Below are 23,493 nucleotides of genomic sequence, written 5' to 3'. Positions count from 1 at the left end.
TTTTGAAGTATCAGTGTAGTGTAAAATACTATTGTAAATGTGTTAAAAGAAGTTAGACATGATAGAATAACTTTTTTTTTGACCTTTTTCTATGGTTACATAATGTTTTTTCTTTTGGTTCAAACTTAAATGAGATAAGAATATAAATAATGTCTTATGTATTTTTATTTAAGCTAAATATTTTTATTTAAGATATATTCTTGTAAGTTAAAATTTGTATCAATAATTATTTTTATTTTATTGAATTTTTCTCAAGCAAGAAGAATTTTGTTTCTTAATTGAATTTATATAATAAGATTGATATGTTTTAAAGTTAATGAAGTGTTACGTTTATATCTACATAAGTAAATAAATAAATTTAAAGATGTTAATTAATTAACAATGTGGTATATGATGTGTAAGAAAATATGTGTGAAAAATACAATGATATATGTTGATTGTGTGACTCTTTACGAGTGATGTTCTTTTTAGATATTGTTATGAAAAATATTCAATATGGAATCATGTTAAAGGTCAAGTATTAATGATGAGTTTGTGAAATATGAGGGATATTTTAGCTTTACTAATGATCATATTTTAACTCCATGAATTAGTGCCTATAATCATGGATCTAAAAGGAAATACACTTTACATATTTAAGCATGTGCTTAATGTGGGAAATGTGACTTAGGTATGCCATCTAGCTATGGTTTCTAGAAGCCTATGCTACTCTAGTCTTTGGGACCAAAATGTGAACCCAATTTATGATAGAAAACCTTGCTCTAGATAAATACAAAACAAGGAAAATAGTTGGTGCTCAGGTCTTAAATTTTGCGCTCTACTCTGGATGCTCCTCTGAAGAATAGTAGGCCTTGAGTCACTAACTATTTGATGTGTCTAGCCTAACCTTGAGTTCTGTGTCATACTCCTGGTCATTCTCCTACAAGGCTAGATGGTGATGTTGGTTAATTCATGGTTTCATCACTTTGTAAGTGTATACAGACTACCATATGATGTTGCAGGGATTTCCATAAGCATTATACTTAACTATAAATGTGTAACACAATCCTTCTTCTCTCTCTCTAAAATCTCTCTTTGTCTTCTCTCTAAATTATTTCCTCTAAGCTTCATCTCTTCAACTGATCAAATTCCAAACAGAGTAAGTTCCTGTTTAGTCCGAAGATTCTTTATTTTCTTTTGAATTTGTCATCAATCTTAATGGAGTTAGTTGAGAGAAATAATTCTCTCAACTTGGTTAAGTTTTAGATTGAAATTTGACTATGTTTGGATACTTTATTTTATCTCTCTAAATTTCTAGTAGTTCTCTTACTTGAGTTGAAACTTTCTTTAGAATAAGAAATTACAAGTAATGCAAACTATTTAAGTTTTTTTTTTTTTATAGAATCTTAGGGTAGATGATATAGATGTGAATGTAATGTGACAATATTTTTAGTTTTACATAGGGTTATGTGTTGTTTCAAAATATTTTAAATGGTTGAGTTTGAGATGAATCTTAATTGAGATAAGATTTGTGTAGTTGAATGAATGAAATTGTTGTGTGTTTATCAATTTTATGTTAAAATACTACATCTAGGACAAATTGGTTAAAGTCGTGTGAATGTTTATTATAGATGTAAAATGAACATTAATTTGTATATTTAATTTTTTTAAATGAGTTATGTTGTATGATAATGCTTACTAAGAATGACTAGAATAGTATGAATTTGGATCACAAATCTAGGATGATATGTGAATCATTGCTTGAGTTGTGGTGTCAAGTAAAGACACATATGCTGGAACAAAAATCCTCTTACTTATTGATAGTCTAAGTCTCATAGACTAAGACATCAGTAGTGAGAAGTTGAGGGAAATATTCTTGCACACCGTGACATACGTATAAATGCGACTTGTGTTGTATTGGAGTGACCATAATTCATAACACTTGAGTTTGCTTGTTAATTTATATTTAGGATTGGATCAGATGATATTTTTGGTTGTACATACTTAATATGAGTCTTCTGGAAGGTGTTAGTGTTGAATATCTTTTGATGTACAGATTCATATGTAGTTTATCTGGTTTTTATTTGTTGGTAATTGAAATTTTGTGAATTTAGGATTTAAGGTTTATGGTTTAAGATTTAGAGTTTAGGATTTAAGATTTAGGATTATGATGTAGGGTTTAGGGTTTAAGATTTATAGTTTAGGGTTTAGGATTTATAATATTAAAATAAATTAAACATTGAGAATTTAACTTTTGTACATATATCATAATATTAGTTTATTTTCTAAATGTATGAATTAGTTATAATTAAAAAAATTTAAAATTAAAAAAATTAAATTTTTATTTAAGATAAATTGAATGAACAAAACTTTGAAAGTAAAATACTCAAACTACTAATATAAAAATTAAGAAATACTTTTGTAGCTTAAAATATAGAAGATTATTATAAATATATTATATTATTGCATTTTTTCATATTTTCCCCCTCATTCATTATTTATCACTGTCTTTTGAAATCCTTTATACAATTTTGATATACTGGTAGTTACTTTATTTTTATTTAATAAGTATAGTTCAAACCATTAAAATTTTATACCTTTTTAAAGATTAATCATTAATTTAAAAAGTTAAAATAATATTTTCTTAAAGTACTCGTAGCATAATACTTATAGTATGAACAATATTGAACATTGTTCAAGAAGAAAAATACTAATCAATATCTTAAATATGAAAATTATTTATTATATATTTATTAATAATTATTTTCTATGAATAAATTTGTTTATCATTTTTAATAAATTTTTATCTTAAATATGTTTTTCTTCTCTATAAAATTTGAATGAGACTCTACTTAAGAAATTTGAGTATTTCAAAAGATATTTGTAAAATTATTAATTAAGAAAAATAAAAATGCTAGCACATAAAATGTAAAATTTATTCAATAATATATAAACATTTCTTAATGTGTATTTGTTAATAAAATTGATAGTTCAAAATATGTTGATTTTACTTTCTTACATATATACATACAAGCATTGAGAATTTAACTTTTGTACATATACAATAAAAAAGAATATCTGTATATTTATTTTGAGTATATTATTTGAGGAGTATATAAAGCTAGAAAAGTGGATTTCATGAGATTCCTATACAAACATGTATTTTAAGTTTTGTCAAGTGACTCACCTCTAACTTTATTTGTGTGTGTTTGTACTTAACATACTTTTGTTTCTCTCCTAAATTTCTTTTATTGATTCCTTATAATTACCCTCTTTAGGAATGAGGTAGATGATAGTGAAGGGCCACACTTTTATCCTTTGGTTTGTTCTTTGTCCACTTTCAACAAACCCACTTTTCTTTTTTGCTTAAAAAAGAACCAAATTCAATACAACTTTCATGCAACAATTTTGGTTATAGATAAACACCCATCACATACTCCATGACCCATCTACCTTTATTCCTTTTTTTGTTTTTGATTTGCATCTTAGTTTTAAATATGTATGCATGCATGCATGCCATTTGAATGAACTAACCATTGCCACACATCTTCCAAGTATCACCATATGATATTCTTTTACACTTAAAAGTAAGAATTTTCTCCCTTAAAATCCTCAAAAAATGTTTTTGTTTTTGTTTTTCATTAAATAATTCAATGATAAAGATTTAGTATCAAGTTCTGTTTCATTTTAAATTTGTTGATGTTGATAATTTGACAACTAGTAGCCTTTAAGACAAGCCCACTTGTCAATGTTTGACTACACTTAATCCACTTTTTTTTAGTTAATTAGTTAAAACTATTTTGTTAGAGTCTTTTAGGAAGATATTAAAGAGTTCAATTTTAATTTTATTACAATTTAAAATCATTAAAAACTTTATATTTGAGACAAATACTGAAAATAAATAATAATTAAGGACTTTATAATAACCCTATTAGAAGTAAAGTAAGGGTACATAAATAGTTATCTAAACTATTGAAGGTCTTTTTGCATAATATCGCAATTGCCAATAAAATAACAATTGTAATACAAAAGTGATTAAGATAATAAATAGGAAACTATATAATTTTATTTTTTTAGGGCATTTGAAACTGTAGTTATTTTTATCTGAGCTAAGAATTGAATATATCATATGCTATTTTGTTTTTCATCAATGACTAATTTCAATAATTTAAATCTAGAATCAACTAAAGTTCAATTGTGAAAGTTATACAGGACCTTAATTAGAAAATTTATGAAAAAAAAAATTAAATAACAGTTCATATTTTCTTGTAAATAACTGTCACATCTCCTTCTTTGTACATATATATCGAATTCTTATATTTAATTAAATTAGAAATCTTTGGTTGAAATAATAATAATAATTTTAATTTTTTTAATTGTTTTTCTATACTCAACTATTATTTAATTATTTATTATTAAAATAATACTTTACTAATTAAAATATTTTTTTTAAATACCTAGAATTCTTTTTTCTTTTGCACACTTATACACGTTGGTTTAACATGGGAAAATAGTAGTTTGATTAAATGTATATCGGCTTAACTCTAATCTAGATTTGACTGAGGCAACTAGTAAGCAGAATATTAAGATTGATTCCTGGGATTAATATAAATAAATAATATGCCATTGTTTAAAAATCAAGATCTCTCCACTTGCATCATAGTGCACCAGAAAATAAAAAATAACACAAGTTTTGTGGAATTCACCAAACACAACTTGTAGATTTTTTTTTCAATTTCAGTCTTCTCATGGCAAATGGAAATAGAATTGATCTAATCCGAAAAGATTGATCAAGTTGATGACTGCAACTAAGGGTCAAAGTTTGGTTCTTAATCTCATTGGATAAGATAAATGTTGGAATCTTCATCTACCGTTACTGAGTTCCAAGATTTTCTTTCTTCTGAATTGGGACAAATCTTTACTCCCTTAATATTTTTACATCATGCCAAGAACAATTTGGTCATCTCATTAGATATGATATGCACTTTTGAAAAATATCTAATTAGTCTTAATTGATACTTTGTGAACTAGCTTATCTTTTTAATGTGCTTGTAGGCTAATCAAAATATTGAAAACAAAAGATTCCTAGAGAGTGGATGTAGATTTATGAAACTTTGAAATAGAATCTTCATCTAAGAACTTTAATGATATGAGAATGGCACCTCACTGGTGCAACTTTCAAATGATTGAAGAATAAGAACCCAGCTGAATGATAAACAATTTTTGTTTGGACATATTGCAAATGGTTCAGTTCTCTTTCTTGGATTCACATTCTTAAAGAAAAGAACATGTTCTGCTCATGACTGAGAGCCTTCCAAAAGCTTCCCAACTTTTTTTCATAAGGAGATGCATTTAGGATTTGTATATCCAAACAGGACATTTTTTATTTGTCCCACAAGTGCAACTTCCTATCCTTAATTGTTTTTTTTGTATTGATTCTCATATCTATTGATTCCATAGCCATAAATATTTTACTGTTTTCTCTGTGAAATTAACCCTTTTATCAAGAATATTTCTTTGCATAATTCTCTTATTAATAATGAGAAATTTGACCAGTAAGAGAGCATTGATTTAAGAGGGAATATTTTCCAAGAACAACATTGCTTAAGCAAACATGGTCTTGCAAGCTTATTTCCGTTTTGATGGATACCTACCATTTAAATGGTCCTTACAACCAGCATAAACATTATTAGTAATATGTTGCAAACCTATTTGTACTACCGGACTACCAAGTAGTTGACATTCTACCGACATCTCTTCGAGATGTCAACACGTCTTATAAAATTTGTTTAGAATCTTAAAACACCATTAACCAGTAATATGTCAAATTATCTAAAAAGCATTAAGATGTAATTGGGTCCCTTCTAGGTTCAACATACAGATCCATACCATCAAAGTTCTAAGAAAAAGTATAAATAGGGAGACACCCAAGAGACAAAAGTAATGATCAATATAAACTAACATTTGCAAATTGTACTCAGACTAAATTGAGCGTCAAAGTATCTTTGTAGGTACCTCACCACTTGTTGCGACCAAATAATCGAACAACTGAAGAGTCGAGAAGTCGAAGGACTAAGGATCCGAAAAAACAGAGATAAAAAAAGAGAAAAATTGCAGAAAAATATGGCCTTTTAAGAACACTACTTAACAGATTTTTATGTTATTTTTGGTTTGTTATTGATAATTGTTTTGATCCATTCCTCTACATCGATTTATGAAATAATTGTGTTGCCTATTACATGTCATGTGTTCTCTTTTCATATTTATAAAAATATCCAGAATTTTGTTACCAAGTACTTGTCATGTTTGAGAGTTTTTTTGTACACATTTAAGAGTCGTGTCGTGTTTCATGACTATTTTTAAGTAATTACTATTGAGACTTAAGAGGTCCTATGCTCTTTTAAGAGGTCATGTGGAGGGAAAAAGTGTGTTTGTCTTTCTCTGGAAGACTACTGCTTTGCTCTCAGCACAGATTATTGCTTGGAGGGTGTTGATTAATTTGATTGCCACAAAAGCTAACTTGGAGAGGCGTGGAGTTTTGGTGGATACCAATTTATGTAGTTTTTGCAGGATGGCTGTGGAGTCGACAAAACACATGTTTTTTTATTGCAGGATTGCCTGGTTAGTCTGGAATCAATGTTATACATGGTTAGGGATTGCGTCGGTTGACCATGTTGTCCCAACAACTCACTTCTTGCATTTTAATTTGCTAAATGCTCCTGTCCAGGTTAATGTAGTCTGGAATTGTGTTTGGATTGCTGTAATTAGTGAATTATGGAAGCACAGGAATAAACATATATTCCAAGGAGGGGTGATCGATCCTTCGGAAGTGTTCACTTTGGCACAATTAAGGCTTGGTCTTGGGTAACTTCTAAAATTGTTTCTGCTAGTTTTACTTACTGGTACATTGATCCTGAGCTTGTATGTTTTCAATAAAGTGAGCTTTTGTTGTTCTAAGCTTCTGTTGTTTTTTTTGCCCCTTGTTGTGGGTGCAAAGAGATTGTATTGGGTTTGGTTTTGAATCTGTTTGGCTTTGTACAGGTTAGTTTTGATTTTGTACAGGTTAGTTTTTGAAATTGTACGGGTTTTTTAGTGGTAAATCTGTTTGTCTCTCTATTTATTAAATATTGGGAGACTAGAGAATTGTCTCATTTTTTTAGGTATGTATAAGGGTTGAACCACCCTTAAGTGGTTCCTGTTATTAAATCTTTATTGCTGATAAAAAAAAACTATTGAGACTTAAGTTGCCTTATATTTTAATTAAATCAATATATGGATTAGGAAATGTCCAACTTCGTTCCCTTGAGATATTTAATAGGATAACTCCTTAGTCTCATATAACATGTTAAAAATATGATTAAAAGTGATTATTAACTTCATCAATATGTCTTTATGATGAGAGGATTCACGGTCCAATTTCCTCTCTTTGATATATTTTCAAGACTAGACAATCCCTTAAACAAATCATTTATGACTACGAGATTTAGATAATATACTCGAGATTCTATAATTGTATAGGTGGTGTGATATTGTTTGGCAAATGAATCAAATTATTATTATAAATGGACAAATGTCTAAGAATAGTATCTACATATACTTATGATATAATATTTAATTAGAAAAAATAAATTATAAAGATAATATTTTAAAGGACAAAAAAACAAAAAAAAATAGAATAAGAGAACAAATAATAATGAAAAGGACTTAAAATAAGAATAGTAACAAAGATAGAGATGTAATTGTATAAAAAAGATTTTAGAAATGATTTTGTTAACTTTTCCAATGCAATTCACTCTTTCTCAATTTAACAATTTCGAATATGCAGTTTCATTTCTTGACGAGAAAAATACCTACTTCGTATCTTCTTGTGTTAGTCTATATTAGTGAAACCTTGATCGCGTTGATTAAGAACTCGACGTAGTTTGGGTTTATGAAACCAACCAATATAAAAAAATATCTTGTGTAAATATCTCTATCTCTTTTCATTTTTATATTACATGTTATTAACATGAATCAAATATAACGAGAGAAGTTTTGAGAAAAATAATATTTGAAAAACGTTTTTGACAGTGCATCAGTAAAGATCGAAGTTGTGTCTAATGACTCTTCATCAGGCTCTTTAGAAAATTGTTTGAAAATGTATATGTCAAGTATAAACTTTGCCTATTCACATTGATGATAAAACTTTACGAAAACTTTTCAAAATTATTTAAAACACAATTCAACCCCTTCATTTTGACCAATTCAACCCCCTTCTTTTTGACCTGTTTTCCACATCACACTATCAAGAAAATATTTGCCACCACTATCACTCAAGACCTCTATAAATAAAAGATACCTTGAAGAGAAAGATACTCTTTCTACTAATGAACTAAGAATGTTATAGTGATAAAAAATCTCAAGTAAAAAAGCTTGCAATCTAGACTGTTGATAGAACACATTGTAGTGTTCTTTAACAACCTAAAAGAGTGAACTTAAACTTATATTATCTCAGGCTGTTAACTTTCTTTTATTTAGCAACCTTGTGATCTTTTGATCAATTCTCTTGTAATAAAGTATTTTAATCAAAATGGGTTGTTGTTCAAAAAAAATACTTAATGTCTTAGCGAGAAATAAGTGTTAAACAATACTCGGTTGTTTAGCTAAGAGTGTTGAGATCTAAAGAGTACTAAGTTTGAATCTTAATTTTCATAGTTGAACTTGATCTTGTTGATCAATAACTGGACATAATCTCAGTTATAGACAAATCGATATAAAAATCTAAATAAAAAATATGTATTTGTTTTTAGCTCTTTCAAATTATATCTAATCAAATTGCTACCTAATGAATGTTTTTAGCTCTTTGTAATATAAAGAATGAGTTTCTTTTCAAACAAGATTTACAAAAATATCTTGATAAAAACTTTGTTTGACTGTTATATCATATATTGTTTTTGCAAATATTTTTAATATACAATTCAACCTTTCATTATTGTGTATTTAACTATTTTCACATTTTGTTTGGTGGATGGTCATGATCGAAAGAATATATTTTGAGAATACTAAGATATTGTATAGTTAAGTTTGACGTACATTAATGTTTATGTTTTTAGTACTTGTACATTTTTGATGTATTAATGTTTATGTTTTTAGTATTTGTACATTTTGATGTATATTGTATATATGTAAGTTGCATTAATATGCATGAGATCCCTAGTGAATTTATTACTTTATGTTTTATGCATTATGTTATTAACTAAATGTTTATGACTAACTTATTTATTTATAAGAGGGGAAAGAAGCACTACGTTATTATCTATTTTTAAAAATGAAACTAAAGGAAAATAGCTGGAAGTAAACATAAATATACTGATTTATTTTAACTTAATTAAGTTTATTTTTAATGATATATAGAATTACTTTTTTTAATAGTTTGTTTTTAATTGTTTCTTTATTTTTAGAAACAGTTTCTATAATATTTAATTGTTTACATTAGTTAATTACATTGATTTTGTTGGTGTTATTATAATTATGTTTATCTATTACTTTACTTCAATGTCCACATAATGAGATAGCACTTTATATGATTCTTATAAACCTATCCCTTTTTTATTTTAGTCAACCTTAATGATTTCTTTTTGTTAGTTCTTTATTGTTTAGTCACTTCTACATTTAAAAACAATTATGTAATAATAAGACTAACGCCAAAAAAAAGTTACAATATTACTAAATTATTTTTAAAAATAATAGACATATTACAAAGACTACAACTAAAAATAATTTAATATTCTGTAGAAAATAAAATTATACTAAAATAACTCAAAGTAATTCCTAAGTCTCCTTCATTAGGCGTTTGCAAATCAACAAATCATTCATATATAATAAAGATTGATATGATTAAGATATGTCATAGCCGAAGTTATCAATTTAACGGGATTATAAATTTTAAAATCGTAACGACTTTGTTTTTAGTTTTTAATATAGAATTGGTAGCTAATTAGATATTATTTTAAAAATTATTTAATAATAATAAAAACTAATTTAAAAATTAATTTTTTAAAATTTTTAAAATATTTTTAATTTATTTACTATTGCAACTAATTATTTTTTTTAAAAAAATTAATTTATATTACATGATTTTTTGTATGAAATTTATTCTACAATATACATGTTCTCATTTTCAATGCAATATTAATTACTTTTTACATACATTATTCAACCCAACCACCACAATTAAAAATAATATATTTATTATTATTTTGGTAAAATTATACTACATGTCAAAAGTATTTATATTTATATTGCATCCATGTGACATTTTTTTATGTTATTGTATGTAATATTTTTTTTAAGTGTAAGACAACAAAATTTAATTATTCAATACTATATTTGCTCAAATACCCAACAATAATTATTTGGAGGGATATCAAGAATATCTTAGAGGTTTATTTTGTCCACTTATCATTATGCATGCGAATTTTTATATAAAGAGTGAAGTATCCTCAAATATTTCAATTAAATAATTTATTTATTGTCAATAAAAAAAAACTAATTACAATAATCGATAATCATAACGACTGGTAATGAAACCAAAAAATCTCGAAAAGAATAAAAAAGATAATGTAAAGTTTTATAACTTGAACTTAGATGTGAATCCTGAAGGACATTGTGAAAAGCATATGTGATATCATGTTATGAATAGTATTAGGGTGCTTATGACTTATTTGAACCCAAAATCAGAAAAATGATAAGAACTAATTCGTATAAAAAAAGAATGGGAGACCTAAAAAAAACCTAAAAATCTGATAATATCTCTTTAAATCTTCTATATATCTCTTGGAGAAGGTGGGGTCATTTCTCTCTTAATTTCTTGGTTATAGCAAATGCAGCTCCTGCCAAAGCCACAACTATGCCTGAAATTATAATGGCTGATTTGATTGTTTGCAATGAATCCTTCCTTTCTCTTTCATTTTTCTCTTGTTTGGCCTCCTCTTGTTCCTTCAACCAATCAATCAAGTATATACATAACACTAATCAGTACATGATACAATTAAAAATAATGAAAGAAGAAAAAAATAATATTCCAAGAGCAAAGCATGTTAGGTTAGTCTAATCCGTTTTCATCTTATCTGTTATATTTGTTATAAACAGGATGAATCCACTAACTTATTAAAATTATATGGACTAAAATTAGTAGTTCTCATCGTTATAGGATGGATTGACGAACTAATTCGTCATTTTTCAGATTTTTTGTTTGTAATTTTTTTGTTTGTTTTAAATCTATTTATTTGATTGTAGTAATATCACTTTTTGAACAATAAGAATGTAAGCAAGAACAATGAAATTGAAATAAAACTTTTATATTATAATAAAAGAAGGTTTAGTAGCTAACAAAATAAATTAAATATCAACAATACTTTAATTAATCAAATTATGTATATAGAAATCAATGTAAATATAGTTATATATAAAACATTAACCACCACCAATTTTAATTTAAAAAAATATGAAATTTCTTTTTAAAAGTGTCAAAAATAAAAAAGGATGGACTGACCGACTAGCCCACCCTACCTTTGACCTTTTATGTTGATAGATTAGACGGACTGAACCAATACGAATTGACGAGTTCAAAAAATTGATCTATCCTATCTAAATGATGGTGGACTAGTGGATTGGCGGGGTCGGCTGACCCACTTGGCCATCGATGTATGTTGATCATATATACATATGATCCCTTGTATATGAAAATGAAACGTACCTTCTTTTCCTTGAAGGCTTCCACCTCAGAAGATGTAGGATCAACCTGAATTTGTGTGTTTGTCCCAGGATGAAGTTCTCCAACAACATCTGCTGGTGGGAATGTAAGGTCTGAATTCTGAGGTGGGCTTGCCATTTTCTTTTGGCTAGCTTTCAAACAATGCTCGTTATGGAATAATTGAAAGTATGGGAAGAGAAGAGAAAGAAATAACTTCCAACATTACTAAGGATTTATAGAACAAAAATGTCAAAAACAGTTGTTCATTATAGATTCACACGTGTGAGTATGCAAATTCTTAGGTTGTTATAACTTTGTGGGTCTCAACGATGCCTTTTTATTCTCAAGCTTGCCGATATAATTGTTCATGACTTGACTAAATTTTTTATAATAAAAAAATAACTATATTTTTTTCCTTAAAAAATAAAAAAAGGAAAATCAACATATTTTAGAAGAAAAAAAAATACACACTATAACAATAATAATAATAATAATAATTAAAGAAAATATCCACTTTGTTCCCTTCTTTCTTGTGGCATGTTTTAAACATTTATAATGGCCACTAATATTAGTTTTTAAATGCTTATAACTACCTGACCTTTTACTATTGCCACTAAAAGTTTAATAGATGATTACTATTTTTTATACTTTTTAATTGTCTTATGTCTAATAAATATAAACATTCTATGTTGAGGTTTTTCCTTAATTTGTATACACTTTGATGGTCTTATCATTATTACTTAGATTTTTAATAAATGTTAGGTGGGCTAATATGATATTATAATAGCAAGTTATTAGTTTAACTTAATTCCACAAAATTAACTTATAAATTAAGACTCATTCCATTATTTTTAGTTGATATGAATTTTAAATTTTCTTAATTAAATAAATTAAAAATTTCCCTTACTTTTAACTGATCCTATTTTCAATATTATTCTTATATATACATTTTTTAGTGACTATTATTTATAAGTTATTATTTTTATTAAATAATAAACTATAGCCAATGAGTTTTTCCTCATTCAAAATTGTCATTGATAGTTATTTTTGTGTGGCTATTATTTATTAGTCTTTAGTAATATATATATATATATATATATATATATATATATATATATATATATATATATATATATAAAAGTATCAATGTGAGGAAACACAAAATTAAGCATGCAATTTCGTTGAGTTTAATAGATATTTTATATTTTTATTTTTCATTTATTGTCTATTGTCTACTAAGTGGAGTTATATATATCTCATGTCAATTCTTTTATTAGGAACACGTGTGGCAATTTTTACAATATCTCACAATTATAATTTTTTTGTGATTCTAAAAACAATTTTATTTTGGAATTTTAGTAATGGTAGCACTACAATAAATATCACTTTAGGCAACACCAATAAAATTGTGGTCCAAAGTGTAAAAATTGTTGCCTAAACTTTAGGCAATGGTTTGACCACAATTTTCCAATCGTGGAGTATTATGTCGTGGCATAGTTCAAAGACAACAATCTTTGTCCTGTGGTCATGTTTGCTTTCAAAATAGTTGTCTTAGACTAGTACAATAGGCAACACTATAGTTCTTCCATCATATCCAATAGGTATGTTTGTTGATGAATCACTTCCCCTAAATATTTTTTTGTACATTGTTAAGTGTGCTCAACTCAAGGAGTTAATCTTAATCTTATGTAATGAGTTACCAAAAAGTTGATGCATCTTGTTGGTATAATTAGTACAAATTTATTCCTTTATCTTATCCTTAATTGTATAGTCTTACAAATGTACAACCTATAGATCCCTATCATTATGGTGTGTTTGGGTTATTACAAGTCCACCATTTTTTTCCTGGTTCATCCCTAAACCACATCTAATTGGAAGAGAAGACCAACTCTAATACCATTTGTAACATTTCTCATATCAGATGTCTCAATGGCTTCACTCCATGACCCTTCACACAACCTTCTTCTTGGTTAAAACTTTCCCTAGTCAAAACCCTATGTGGGTAGCCCTTCTAGAGATGCCAATCCACTTTAAGGATCAATGAATGATCCCAAGAACCAACAAAAAGACTTTTCAACATGTTTTATCCTTATTCACATATTTTCTAAGAAATTTTTGTCCTTAACTGTGGAGTCTTTATGTGATGAGTTATCCAAAAGTAGATGTATCTTGTTGTTATAGGTAATTAAAATTTATGAATGTGTTCCTTTTAACTCATCCTCAATTGTACAGTCTCACTTTTATAACTTTTGGAACCCTATCATTTCGATGTTTTTTTTATTGGGCTATTATAACACGCATAACAAAAATGTATAACAATATGCACTCTATGGTTTTTCAATCTCATAATTCCCTATAGATTGTAGTGTCTTTACAAAATTTGATTTTTTTTCATATCCCCCTTTGGTCATTGGGGAGGTGCTTTAGTTGTTCCAACTATAGCTTCAAATGTCCTTCCATAAGTTAGGGAACCTTATACCTTTCATTTAGCAGTTTCAAAATTTCTTTGAAGCATATCAATGCTCACCGAATTTCTAATGATAAACCTTAGTTTGCTAACATCTTTGCCTCTAACATCTTTCTCTACCTATCTCAAAAACTATTTCATCTCTTCTTGTTTATTCATTGGAAACCTATTTATGCCACCTTACTATGAACTCTTTCCACATAAATCAACACCTCGCATGTTATCTGTCTCAACTTCGTAACATGTTTTTTCGACACAACAATACATCTAATAGGATATTTAGGTTATACCTTAACATGCCTTAGAGCTTCCATGTACCATCTAACAATTATTAAGTTTCTAATTACATCTACACTATGCTTCATTATGTAAAACATTCTTACCATCTCCGTATTGTATTCACACCCCTACATACTCTACCCCCTCAGCTCTCCCCCATGAATGACATTGCAGGTTGTACATAGCTTTCTTCTATCTTACGCCCCTCTATAATGTCATTTATGTCTTCATAGCCACTTTCAAGTCTATTTTTGCATGAATTTTATACACACTTTTGTGCATAAATATCAATTAAAGTATGTAAAATTGGTCTTTGGATACTTATTTGTTATCAAGTCTCACATTTTGAGCTATGTTATTCTAAAAATCTCCTCTACATTTGTCCTCTCATGTGTGAAGATTTTTTTCCTTTGGTTCCAAATGTTCCATATAATTGCAATCTATATTATTCTCCAAATCTTGTTTTCCTTTGGTTTTAGCTACCAATTTAGAAATCTTGTTAGATTCTAAAGTTGGTAAATAAAACATTGGTAACTAATTATATACCAATTTAGAAACTAGTTTATAAATTTTATTAATAAGAGAAACTATTTTAAAAACAAATAATTTTGTTAGTCTTTAAAATAGTATCTAATTTAGTCAAAAAAAAATAGTGTATGTTGGATTTTTTATCTTTAAGAACCTAGAAAATAAATAAATAATATTTTATAGTTTTAATTTTTGTTTACTTTTTTACGAATATTTTGATATAACTTTCACTTAATTATACTTTATATGTAAATTTATTCAATAATGCACTCAAATAAACTAGATCAAAACTTAGACTATAAAAATTATATGTTGAGTCCCAAAAACATAACTCCTAAGTTATGAGCTCCATTTCATGATATTTGTTGTGGGAATTTCACATTATATAAGAAAATATAGTTAACCATAAATATATAGTCTTACATACAAATTGACAGGTCTTAGCGTGATGGGGTATTGGAGATTTCACATAGACTAGAAATAAACATATTTCATATATAAATAAGTGCAAATCTTTATAAGACGGTTTTGTAAGATTAAATTAAAGTTTTTGACTCTTATAGTTTAACTTTTAACTCATTAATTCTTAATATATATATATATATATATATATATATATATTACGTTTTGTCATGTGTGATATAATAAAGGTAGATTCTCAATGTGGAATGTATGGTGGGTGGAACAGGAGATATATGTTGTGTTTGTGGTGACCACAGCACTCATATCAGCACAATTTTTTCTTTTCTTCTGTCCTTCTGGTTATATAGGTAGTCCTTCATGCAACTATGGCCGCAAATATTATCCATCACATTTTTTATCTTCTTTATTAAGGGGAATATGAAGATATAAAGGAAACAAAAGAATTCTCCAGCACTATACAAAGTTACCATTGGGTGTTGTTTTCATCATGGGTTAGTAAGACTGCCATTTCCATTTCTTTGATTCTCTGAATTTTTGGAAGGGATGGATCATCATCATCTCATTTATAAGTCGCTAAAATTTATAAGAAATAGACTTTTTTTTACATAAAAAATATATTTTATTTTTGTTTTCAATGTTAATAGGTAATATGTAAATATTTTTAAAGACTTTTTTGTGCTTTTAGACCAATATGAAAATATTGTTCTTTATCTAAAGGTTGTTTTTTATTACTAAAATAAATTATTATTTATCAGGTATAGTAGAGGCTGAGAATAGTGACTTTAACTATCGACTATTGTTATTAATAATTTTTTTCTATTTGTTTTATCAAAATTTTATTTTTTATCTCTTGTTTTAATTTAGTTAAAAAGTTTTTTAATTTTTTTAAAAATATTATAAGTTGTATTATATAAATATAAATGTTATAAAAAATTAAAACAGACTATTATGTGGAATAAAAAATTAATCTGGAGATTTTTATTTACTCTTGATTATATTTACTATGAATTACAAATGATGATATATTTATAAAATTTGGCAAAGATATTTATCTAAAACTGTTAAAATAGATAATTTATCATTTTTATGTTTATGGGTTAACCTAAACCAGTCTACTTATCAATAAGTTTAAAATACAATCCGAAATTGTTTTAAATTCAAAATCATAAATATACAAATTACTATCCGACATCAAATTATTGACGAAAATGAGAACCCATGCTCTTTATATTCTCACTCTCTTTTTTAATTGTGTTGGTTGTTGTTGGGTTGTGTTAGGACGTTTGGGTGAGCCAAGTTCTTAATGGACCAAGTTGGATTTTAATCTGGACTCTTTCTTCATGCACCTCCATATGTTCTTTTACCACCCCCATACGAAATATGAAAATATATTTTTATTCTTCTTGTGTCATCTCCATATTCTGGATTACATAATCTGGAAGTTAATATCAGATTTGTAAATAACTTATGGATTATGTAATCCAGAATATATTTAAAAAAATGGTATTTCAAATTATATAATTTGGAAGTCTGGATTTGAGAGTATCTTCCGGATACACATTTTGAAAAAAAAATTACATAATCCAAAAGCTAATCTCATATTAGAAAAAACTTTCGAATTATATAATCAGAAAACTAATCATGCATCTGAAAAAAGACTTCCAGATTAAATAATCCAAAAGCTAATTACGAATTTGAAAAAAACTTTCAAATTACGTAATCTAAAATATTAAAAAAACATTTTTGAAATACCAAAAATTTATGGACGTGAAAGAAGAACATATATGGACGTGCATGAAAAAACAGTCTTTAATCCATACTAAAACTTATATTTGGCAGTTTCTTCCTGCACCCCCACAATGTTGTGCAAAGACAAAAACTGTCCCTATATAAAAATTGTACATTTAGTTTTTTTTTTCATTCCGGATTATAAAATCCGGTAAAAATTCGGGTTGGCTCTTCTGGTAAAATTTTGGATTGGCACGTCCGGTAATCTCCCGGATTGGTGTTTCCGGTAACCTCTCGGATTAGTGCTTCTGGTAGTACATGAATGGTAGTGTTAAAAAATATGCATTCCAGATCCGCCAATCTGTAACTCAAAATATGAATTATGGATTCAGAAATCCATAACTGAAAAAAATCATTCCAGATCCACCAATCTGTAATAGAAATTAGGCTTCCGGATGCAACAATCCGAAAATCAACAATTTATGCAAATTTTGCTTCCAAAAAACCCCCTCATCCAGAAAGAAATATGATTCACTTCCGGATTGATGAATCCGTAGCACACTTCCAAATCCCCATTTCAAATAAAAGGTGAAGGTCAATTTTGGAATTTACAAAATTGTGGGGGTGCAAGAAGAAAAATGTAAGGATGCGGGAAGAAATTGCCCTTACATTTTCTTTAATTCAGTCTGACTCAAGGCAGTTTCTTCTTGCATCTCCATATTTTTCTTCCTGCACCCCCACACTCTTAAGAAAAGACTAAATCACCCTTATTAGTTTTTAAAATTCCAAAAATATCCTTAATCTAAAAAAATCCTAAAGAGGTGCAGGCAAGGATGCTCTCTTGTGCAACCGTGTCTTTCATGTTCCAGCAGCACGCTCTCATGTTCTAGCAGTAGTGCGACACCTCCAAATCCTTCTCCTTCAATCTCACATTTTTTGTTGGTGATTTAGAGTGCTCTTGACAAAGGTAAGTAAATTTCTTTGCTTTCGGGTCTGCACATCCGTGTTTTTTTATAGATTTTTGTTTCCGTAAGTGATTTCTTCCATTCTAGATTATAAAATTCGATAGAATTTCGGATCACACAATACGGTAAATTCTTGAATTTTTGCTTCTGGTAAAATCCTGGATTTGTGGTTCTGGGAAGATTCCGAATTTGTGGATCCGGGAAGGTTCCGAATTTGTGGACCCGGGAAGGTTCTGAATTTGTGGATCCAGGAAGCTTCCGAATTTGTGGATCCGGATTTATGTTTTTATGGTCATCATTTCTTCAACATATAAAACTTCATCAAAAGATTTTTTCTATCTTCAAATATGATTTGCAATGAGCTTCTTTTTTTCTTCTTTTAATATTTTTTTTGTTTATAGTTTATTTATATTTGTTTAGTAGAAATGATACAATGTTTTTTTTCTCTCTTTTGGTTTCAATAGAATTTTATATTTGCTGTTTTTTGTTTGTATTAGTTCAACATCTTATTCATTAGTTTGTAATTTGGTTTAACTTGAATGGTGTAATTGAACAATAATGATGAAGACTAAGGGAGGAGGTTCACAAGGTGACCGTCTATGTCCCACAACCTCTCTTAGAAGAAGACATGTTAATGAAGATGACAAACATGAAGAACATGGATAATGACTTCTCAATATCATCATCATCCCACAAATCAACCCCATCATATAATTCTTGTTCAAATTCATCACTACTGTCCAATGTTTCTACAAATAAATAAAAAATGAAACAAAATCATTACATTTCGAATCCATGAATCTATAAGTCAAAAACATTATTTCGAATCCACCAATCCGTAATGCAGTTTAGGCTTCCGGATTCAGCACTCTGGAAAACAACAATTTATGATCTTTTACCTTCCAAAACACCCCCTCATCTGGAAAACACAATTTAATCAATTCTGGATTCATGAATTCGGAATATATTACTGGATCCCGATATTCGGTAGCCCCTTTTTAAATTATTGGTCAAGGTTAATGTTGGAATATTTAAAATTGTGGGGGTGCAGGAAGAAAAATGTGGGGTGCAGGAAGAAGAAGCCCCGACTGAAATAGGTGATGGATCAAGTTGAATCACCGGTTTTGGTCCATTTTGGACAAACATGAATATAAATATAAACAAAGTTATTCCTTTTTATAAACCACAAAATATGTTATTTCTTTTTTAATTAATTAGAATAAGTAAAATATTTTTTTTTAAACCATCTTGTCTGTTATAAAAATAATTATGATGGAATCTCAATGTTAACGTGGTATTATAATCAATTATTAAGGAATTTAATTATATTTTAACTTACCGTCAATTTCTATAATTATTGTAACATAACTTTTAATTTTTGTTCATATAATTTTTGTTGTTGTTTTAATCACTATTTTTTTCATGCTAAATACTCATGTGCTAATGTTTTTCACACAAATCTTCTTCAAGCTCTTTTTTTGAAATTTTTTAGTCTTCTTTATTTATCTCTTTGAGTTATAGTCCTCAAAGAAGATAAAGAAACAATTCCTAAAATTGTAAAACTGAACAAATGATTTTTATCTGCCAGTTTATACCACATTTAGACTATATATATGCTTTGAAATATGAGTAAACACGAGCCAAAATGTGAGTTCTAATTAGGTCTATCAGCCCAAAACATGGAGAATTGAATTTGCATGGGTTTTGTACAAAAATGCAACAAATCTCACCTAACTTCTTAAAATCGTAGAAAATAGCATAGAACTCTAACATAAGCAAACCATATGTCTATTTTGAAGCTTAAAAAAATATAGAATTCAATACAATGAATCAACGAAAAATAATATCTACATAAAAGTTATGGCCAAAATAATGAGCAAACGTCAGATGAGCTGAAAGTACAAAAAAGAAAATATGTATTGAACCCATTTTATTACTAGTAAAAGTAAATGAGTTAAAAATTGAAAATAAAGCATATAGTAAGTGCTTTTAGTGTATAATAAAGCTATAAATTTGTACACAAAATATGTGTCATCATGACTTTAGAAGGGGGTTGAATAGAGAGACTGAACCCTTCCAAGAGAGAACTAGGTTTGACCATCTAGTGAACAAGCAAAACAAACAACACAACAAATTTTATAATGGTTCACATAAACTCACGGGCTAAGTCCAATTCTCTTATAAGTAGACAACTTAGGAGGTTCCACTAAACAAACAAATGATTACAAAATGAGTATACCAACCACTCCTTATTACAATGAGCATACAAACCACTTATGGTTCTTATGAGTACACCAATACCTCATTATTATAACGAATACACAAATCACTTTTGGTTATCACAAGTACAAAAACTACTCCTGGTTAGATTGTCTTAACCTCCCCTAAAATTAAGACCTCTCAAAAGAAAATAACACTATAAAATCACTATAAGATTGAAAACAATGTAGAATGTAGTTGTTTGTTCTTTATTGTCATCTTTTATCCCTTATATAGACTTGGAAGATGATCATTGTATATTAAATTGAATATTGACCCCAAATGTAGGGACCAAAAAGGTAATTATACCTTGAAATAATTGATCACTAGTTACTTATTCCTCTGTTGTTACTACACCAAGCTCCATAATCTAACATATTCATACTCCACCATCATCAAATTCACAAAAAGTGACTATATTGGAGACTGGAAATTGGGAATGCCACCCAATCATATCCTACATGTCATTAGTCAACCCAACAAAAAACCACTTCCTAAATTTCTCTTAAAGGAATAAATGGTTTACGGTGAAGGACATTAGTAACTTTTCAACTAGTAATGCACACTACTTCACTCCCCATAATCATTTTCAAATGACTTAGTGTAACACCATTTGGGAACCTACAAAATGTATACATCCCACCTTCATATTCAATAGAGACAAAAAAAATTGAATCGTAAACATTCAATTCTTTAAAGTGAACCATTTTCACTAGTGAGTTCCAAATGCTACATTATTTTTATGATCTAAGTGCACTAATTTATACTTCAACCATAGAGGGTGGGATGAAATGTTACGCTGACATGCAATGGATGGTTGGGGTGACTTATAACACGTGTCATCACATACATGCACGCTACCAATAAGGCATGACTTGTCAATGACAATGTGAGCACATGCTGACTTGGAGTGACCTTTGATGAGAGGTTACCCTGTCATGCAATAGATAGTTGAGGTGGCTTAGAACACGTGTCATCACATACACATGTACATTACCATGAGGCCTGAACTTGCCAATGTCAGTGGGAACGCATACTAACCTCGAGTGATGGTGGGATGGGATGTTACCTTGCCATGCAAGGGGAATGCGTGAGGAGCATAAGTGACCTTGGATGAGATATTACAATACCAAACACTGGATGTGTGAGGTGATTTAGGACATGTGTCATCACATACACATACAAATAAACATGTGTCTAAGACTTGTCAACATCATTGGGAATGCGTGATAAATAGAAGTGACCTTGGATGGGATGTTACACTAATATGCATTGGGTGGTTGGGGTGGCCAAAGACATATTTCATCACATACAAAAGCACACTGCCACGCATTGACTTGTCAACATAATTAGGAATGCGTGCTAAGTAGAACCAACCTTTAAGGGAATTTCCACTTTATAAATGGAACCATATATCAACTTAATGCCAGAAAGCAATACCAATTCCTCCTTAGAAAACCAAATAAAATTCATTCTCTCCATACCATCATTTAATTTCCAATTCATCTTCAAATGGAGCACTTCGACATCACAAACACTGAGAATTATTTCAATTCTTATATCGCTGCTCAGTTTGCAAATGACAAATTATAAAATGCGACGAAGGTATCCAATTCTAGTGTCAATCTCCTAAATTATTTTGGATCCCCTATGACTACACCTTCAGTCTCCTCAAGGAAAAGTTTTGTGCTGCCTTGGACATTCCAAACACCACTCCATTAAATAACTTGTATTATCGCCAACCGACACTAAACGATCAGGGACAACTTACGTATCATGCTATTGAGATATCAACAAATGTCCATGTGTATCAAATGATAACTTGTAAGTCTCATTTCTCTATTAATACAATCATTGAAATGTATGTTATGTTTACAAGATCAACAAAACAAATTATGACATTTTTAAGCTAACTGACTCTAACCTCTTCCACAAAGCACAACCTCATCATTTCCATGAAAGAAATACTTTACTTTAGAGGACTTGTTGAAAGAGTCACCATAATGGAAAATTCAAATGGTTACAGTCTTACCTACATATGTAACAACCCAAGAACAATGATAATCCAACACAATTGGTCTTTTCATCAACTGTTAAGAACATAACTCAAGTACTATAATACAGAGACCGCAAAGAAATCATTGAAACCATCGTCCGCTTAAACTGGTTAATAAAAAATTGTGCATGATTTTATAGAAATCAAATCTAACATTAATGTTGCACAAATGATCTTGTTGGAAAAAAACTCAACTACTACATCCAAGCTCCAGTGTGAACAATCACGGAACAACATTGAACTCTTTATAAAACCAAAGATTTATGTAGGAGAATCCCTCATGAATTTATTTTGTGACTTAGAAGACAATATCTACATCTATCATTACAACATCAAAGATCTATATTTAACTAAATATTTATACGTTTAATTTTATTTATATTTTCTCCGTCCAATTACATGTATTTTCTTTACAACTATTTATGAAAAATTTCAATTCCTCTTTATAACTATGCTATTATCTACTTCTAATTATTTTCTTATTCACTCTACTATTTTCTATTCCTAATTTACTTCTTTCCAAATTCTATTACATAAAATTATTAATAATATATATAAAATAAATTCTATAATAATAATACAACCCAATTTTCAAGTTACTTATTTCACAAATGTCAAATTTATTTACATTCATAAACATCAATACTATAAACATAAATTATAAAAACAGTACATTGATAGAATTTCAAAAATTTATTACTGTACAATTTTATTTCCTTTCCATCATTATTTCAAAAATTATTTTTCAATTCATCAGTATTCATTATACACACTTTCCATTATTTTTTACAATTCTTTCTTCCTCCTCCTCCTCCTCAACATAATTTATTTATTTACACATTTTAATTTGCTTAAAATATGTGTACCAGTAAAATAATTATCGTTCAAATATTTATTTCTCACAATTAATATATTACATAGACTTATTTTATAAAATTAATATAATTTTTATAAACCAATACTTTTAGTTATACCACACACTTTCCATTACTTTCTTTTTTTATTTTTATTTTTTTTACAAATTTTACTATTTTAAAATTTTAAAATATATCTATTCATAAATATTTATTTATTT

The 23,493-nt window shown here is 28.2% G+C and overlaps 1 protein-coding gene across 1 annotated transcript; it reads right to left on the bottom strand.

Moving 5' to 3' along the window:
• Nucleotides 1-10,621: 10,621 nt before the first annotated feature.
• Nucleotides 10,622-11,894, bottom strand: LOC137805772 (uncharacterized). Its single transcript, XM_068605697.1, has 2 exons — nucleotides 11,717-11,894; nucleotides 10,622-10,956 (listed from the first exon to the last, which is right to left on the bottom strand). The coding sequence occupies exons 1-2, from the start codon at nucleotides 11,849-11,851 to the stop codon at nucleotides 10,810-10,812; spliced, it is 282 nt and encodes a 93-aa protein (XP_068461798.1). The 5' UTR covers nucleotides 11,852-11,894; the 3' UTR covers nucleotides 10,622-10,809.
• Between the last annotated feature and the right edge of the window lie 11,599 nt (nucleotides 11,895-23,493).

Source organism: Phaseolus vulgaris, chromosome 3 (genome assembly GCF_000499845.2).
Source record: "Phaseolus vulgaris cultivar G19833 chromosome 3, P. vulgaris v2.0, whole genome shotgun sequence".
Lineage (NCBI taxonomy): Eukaryota > Viridiplantae > Streptophyta > Magnoliopsida > Fabales > Fabaceae > Phaseolus > Phaseolus vulgaris.
This window is presented reverse-complemented; position numbering and strand designations above follow the sequence as displayed.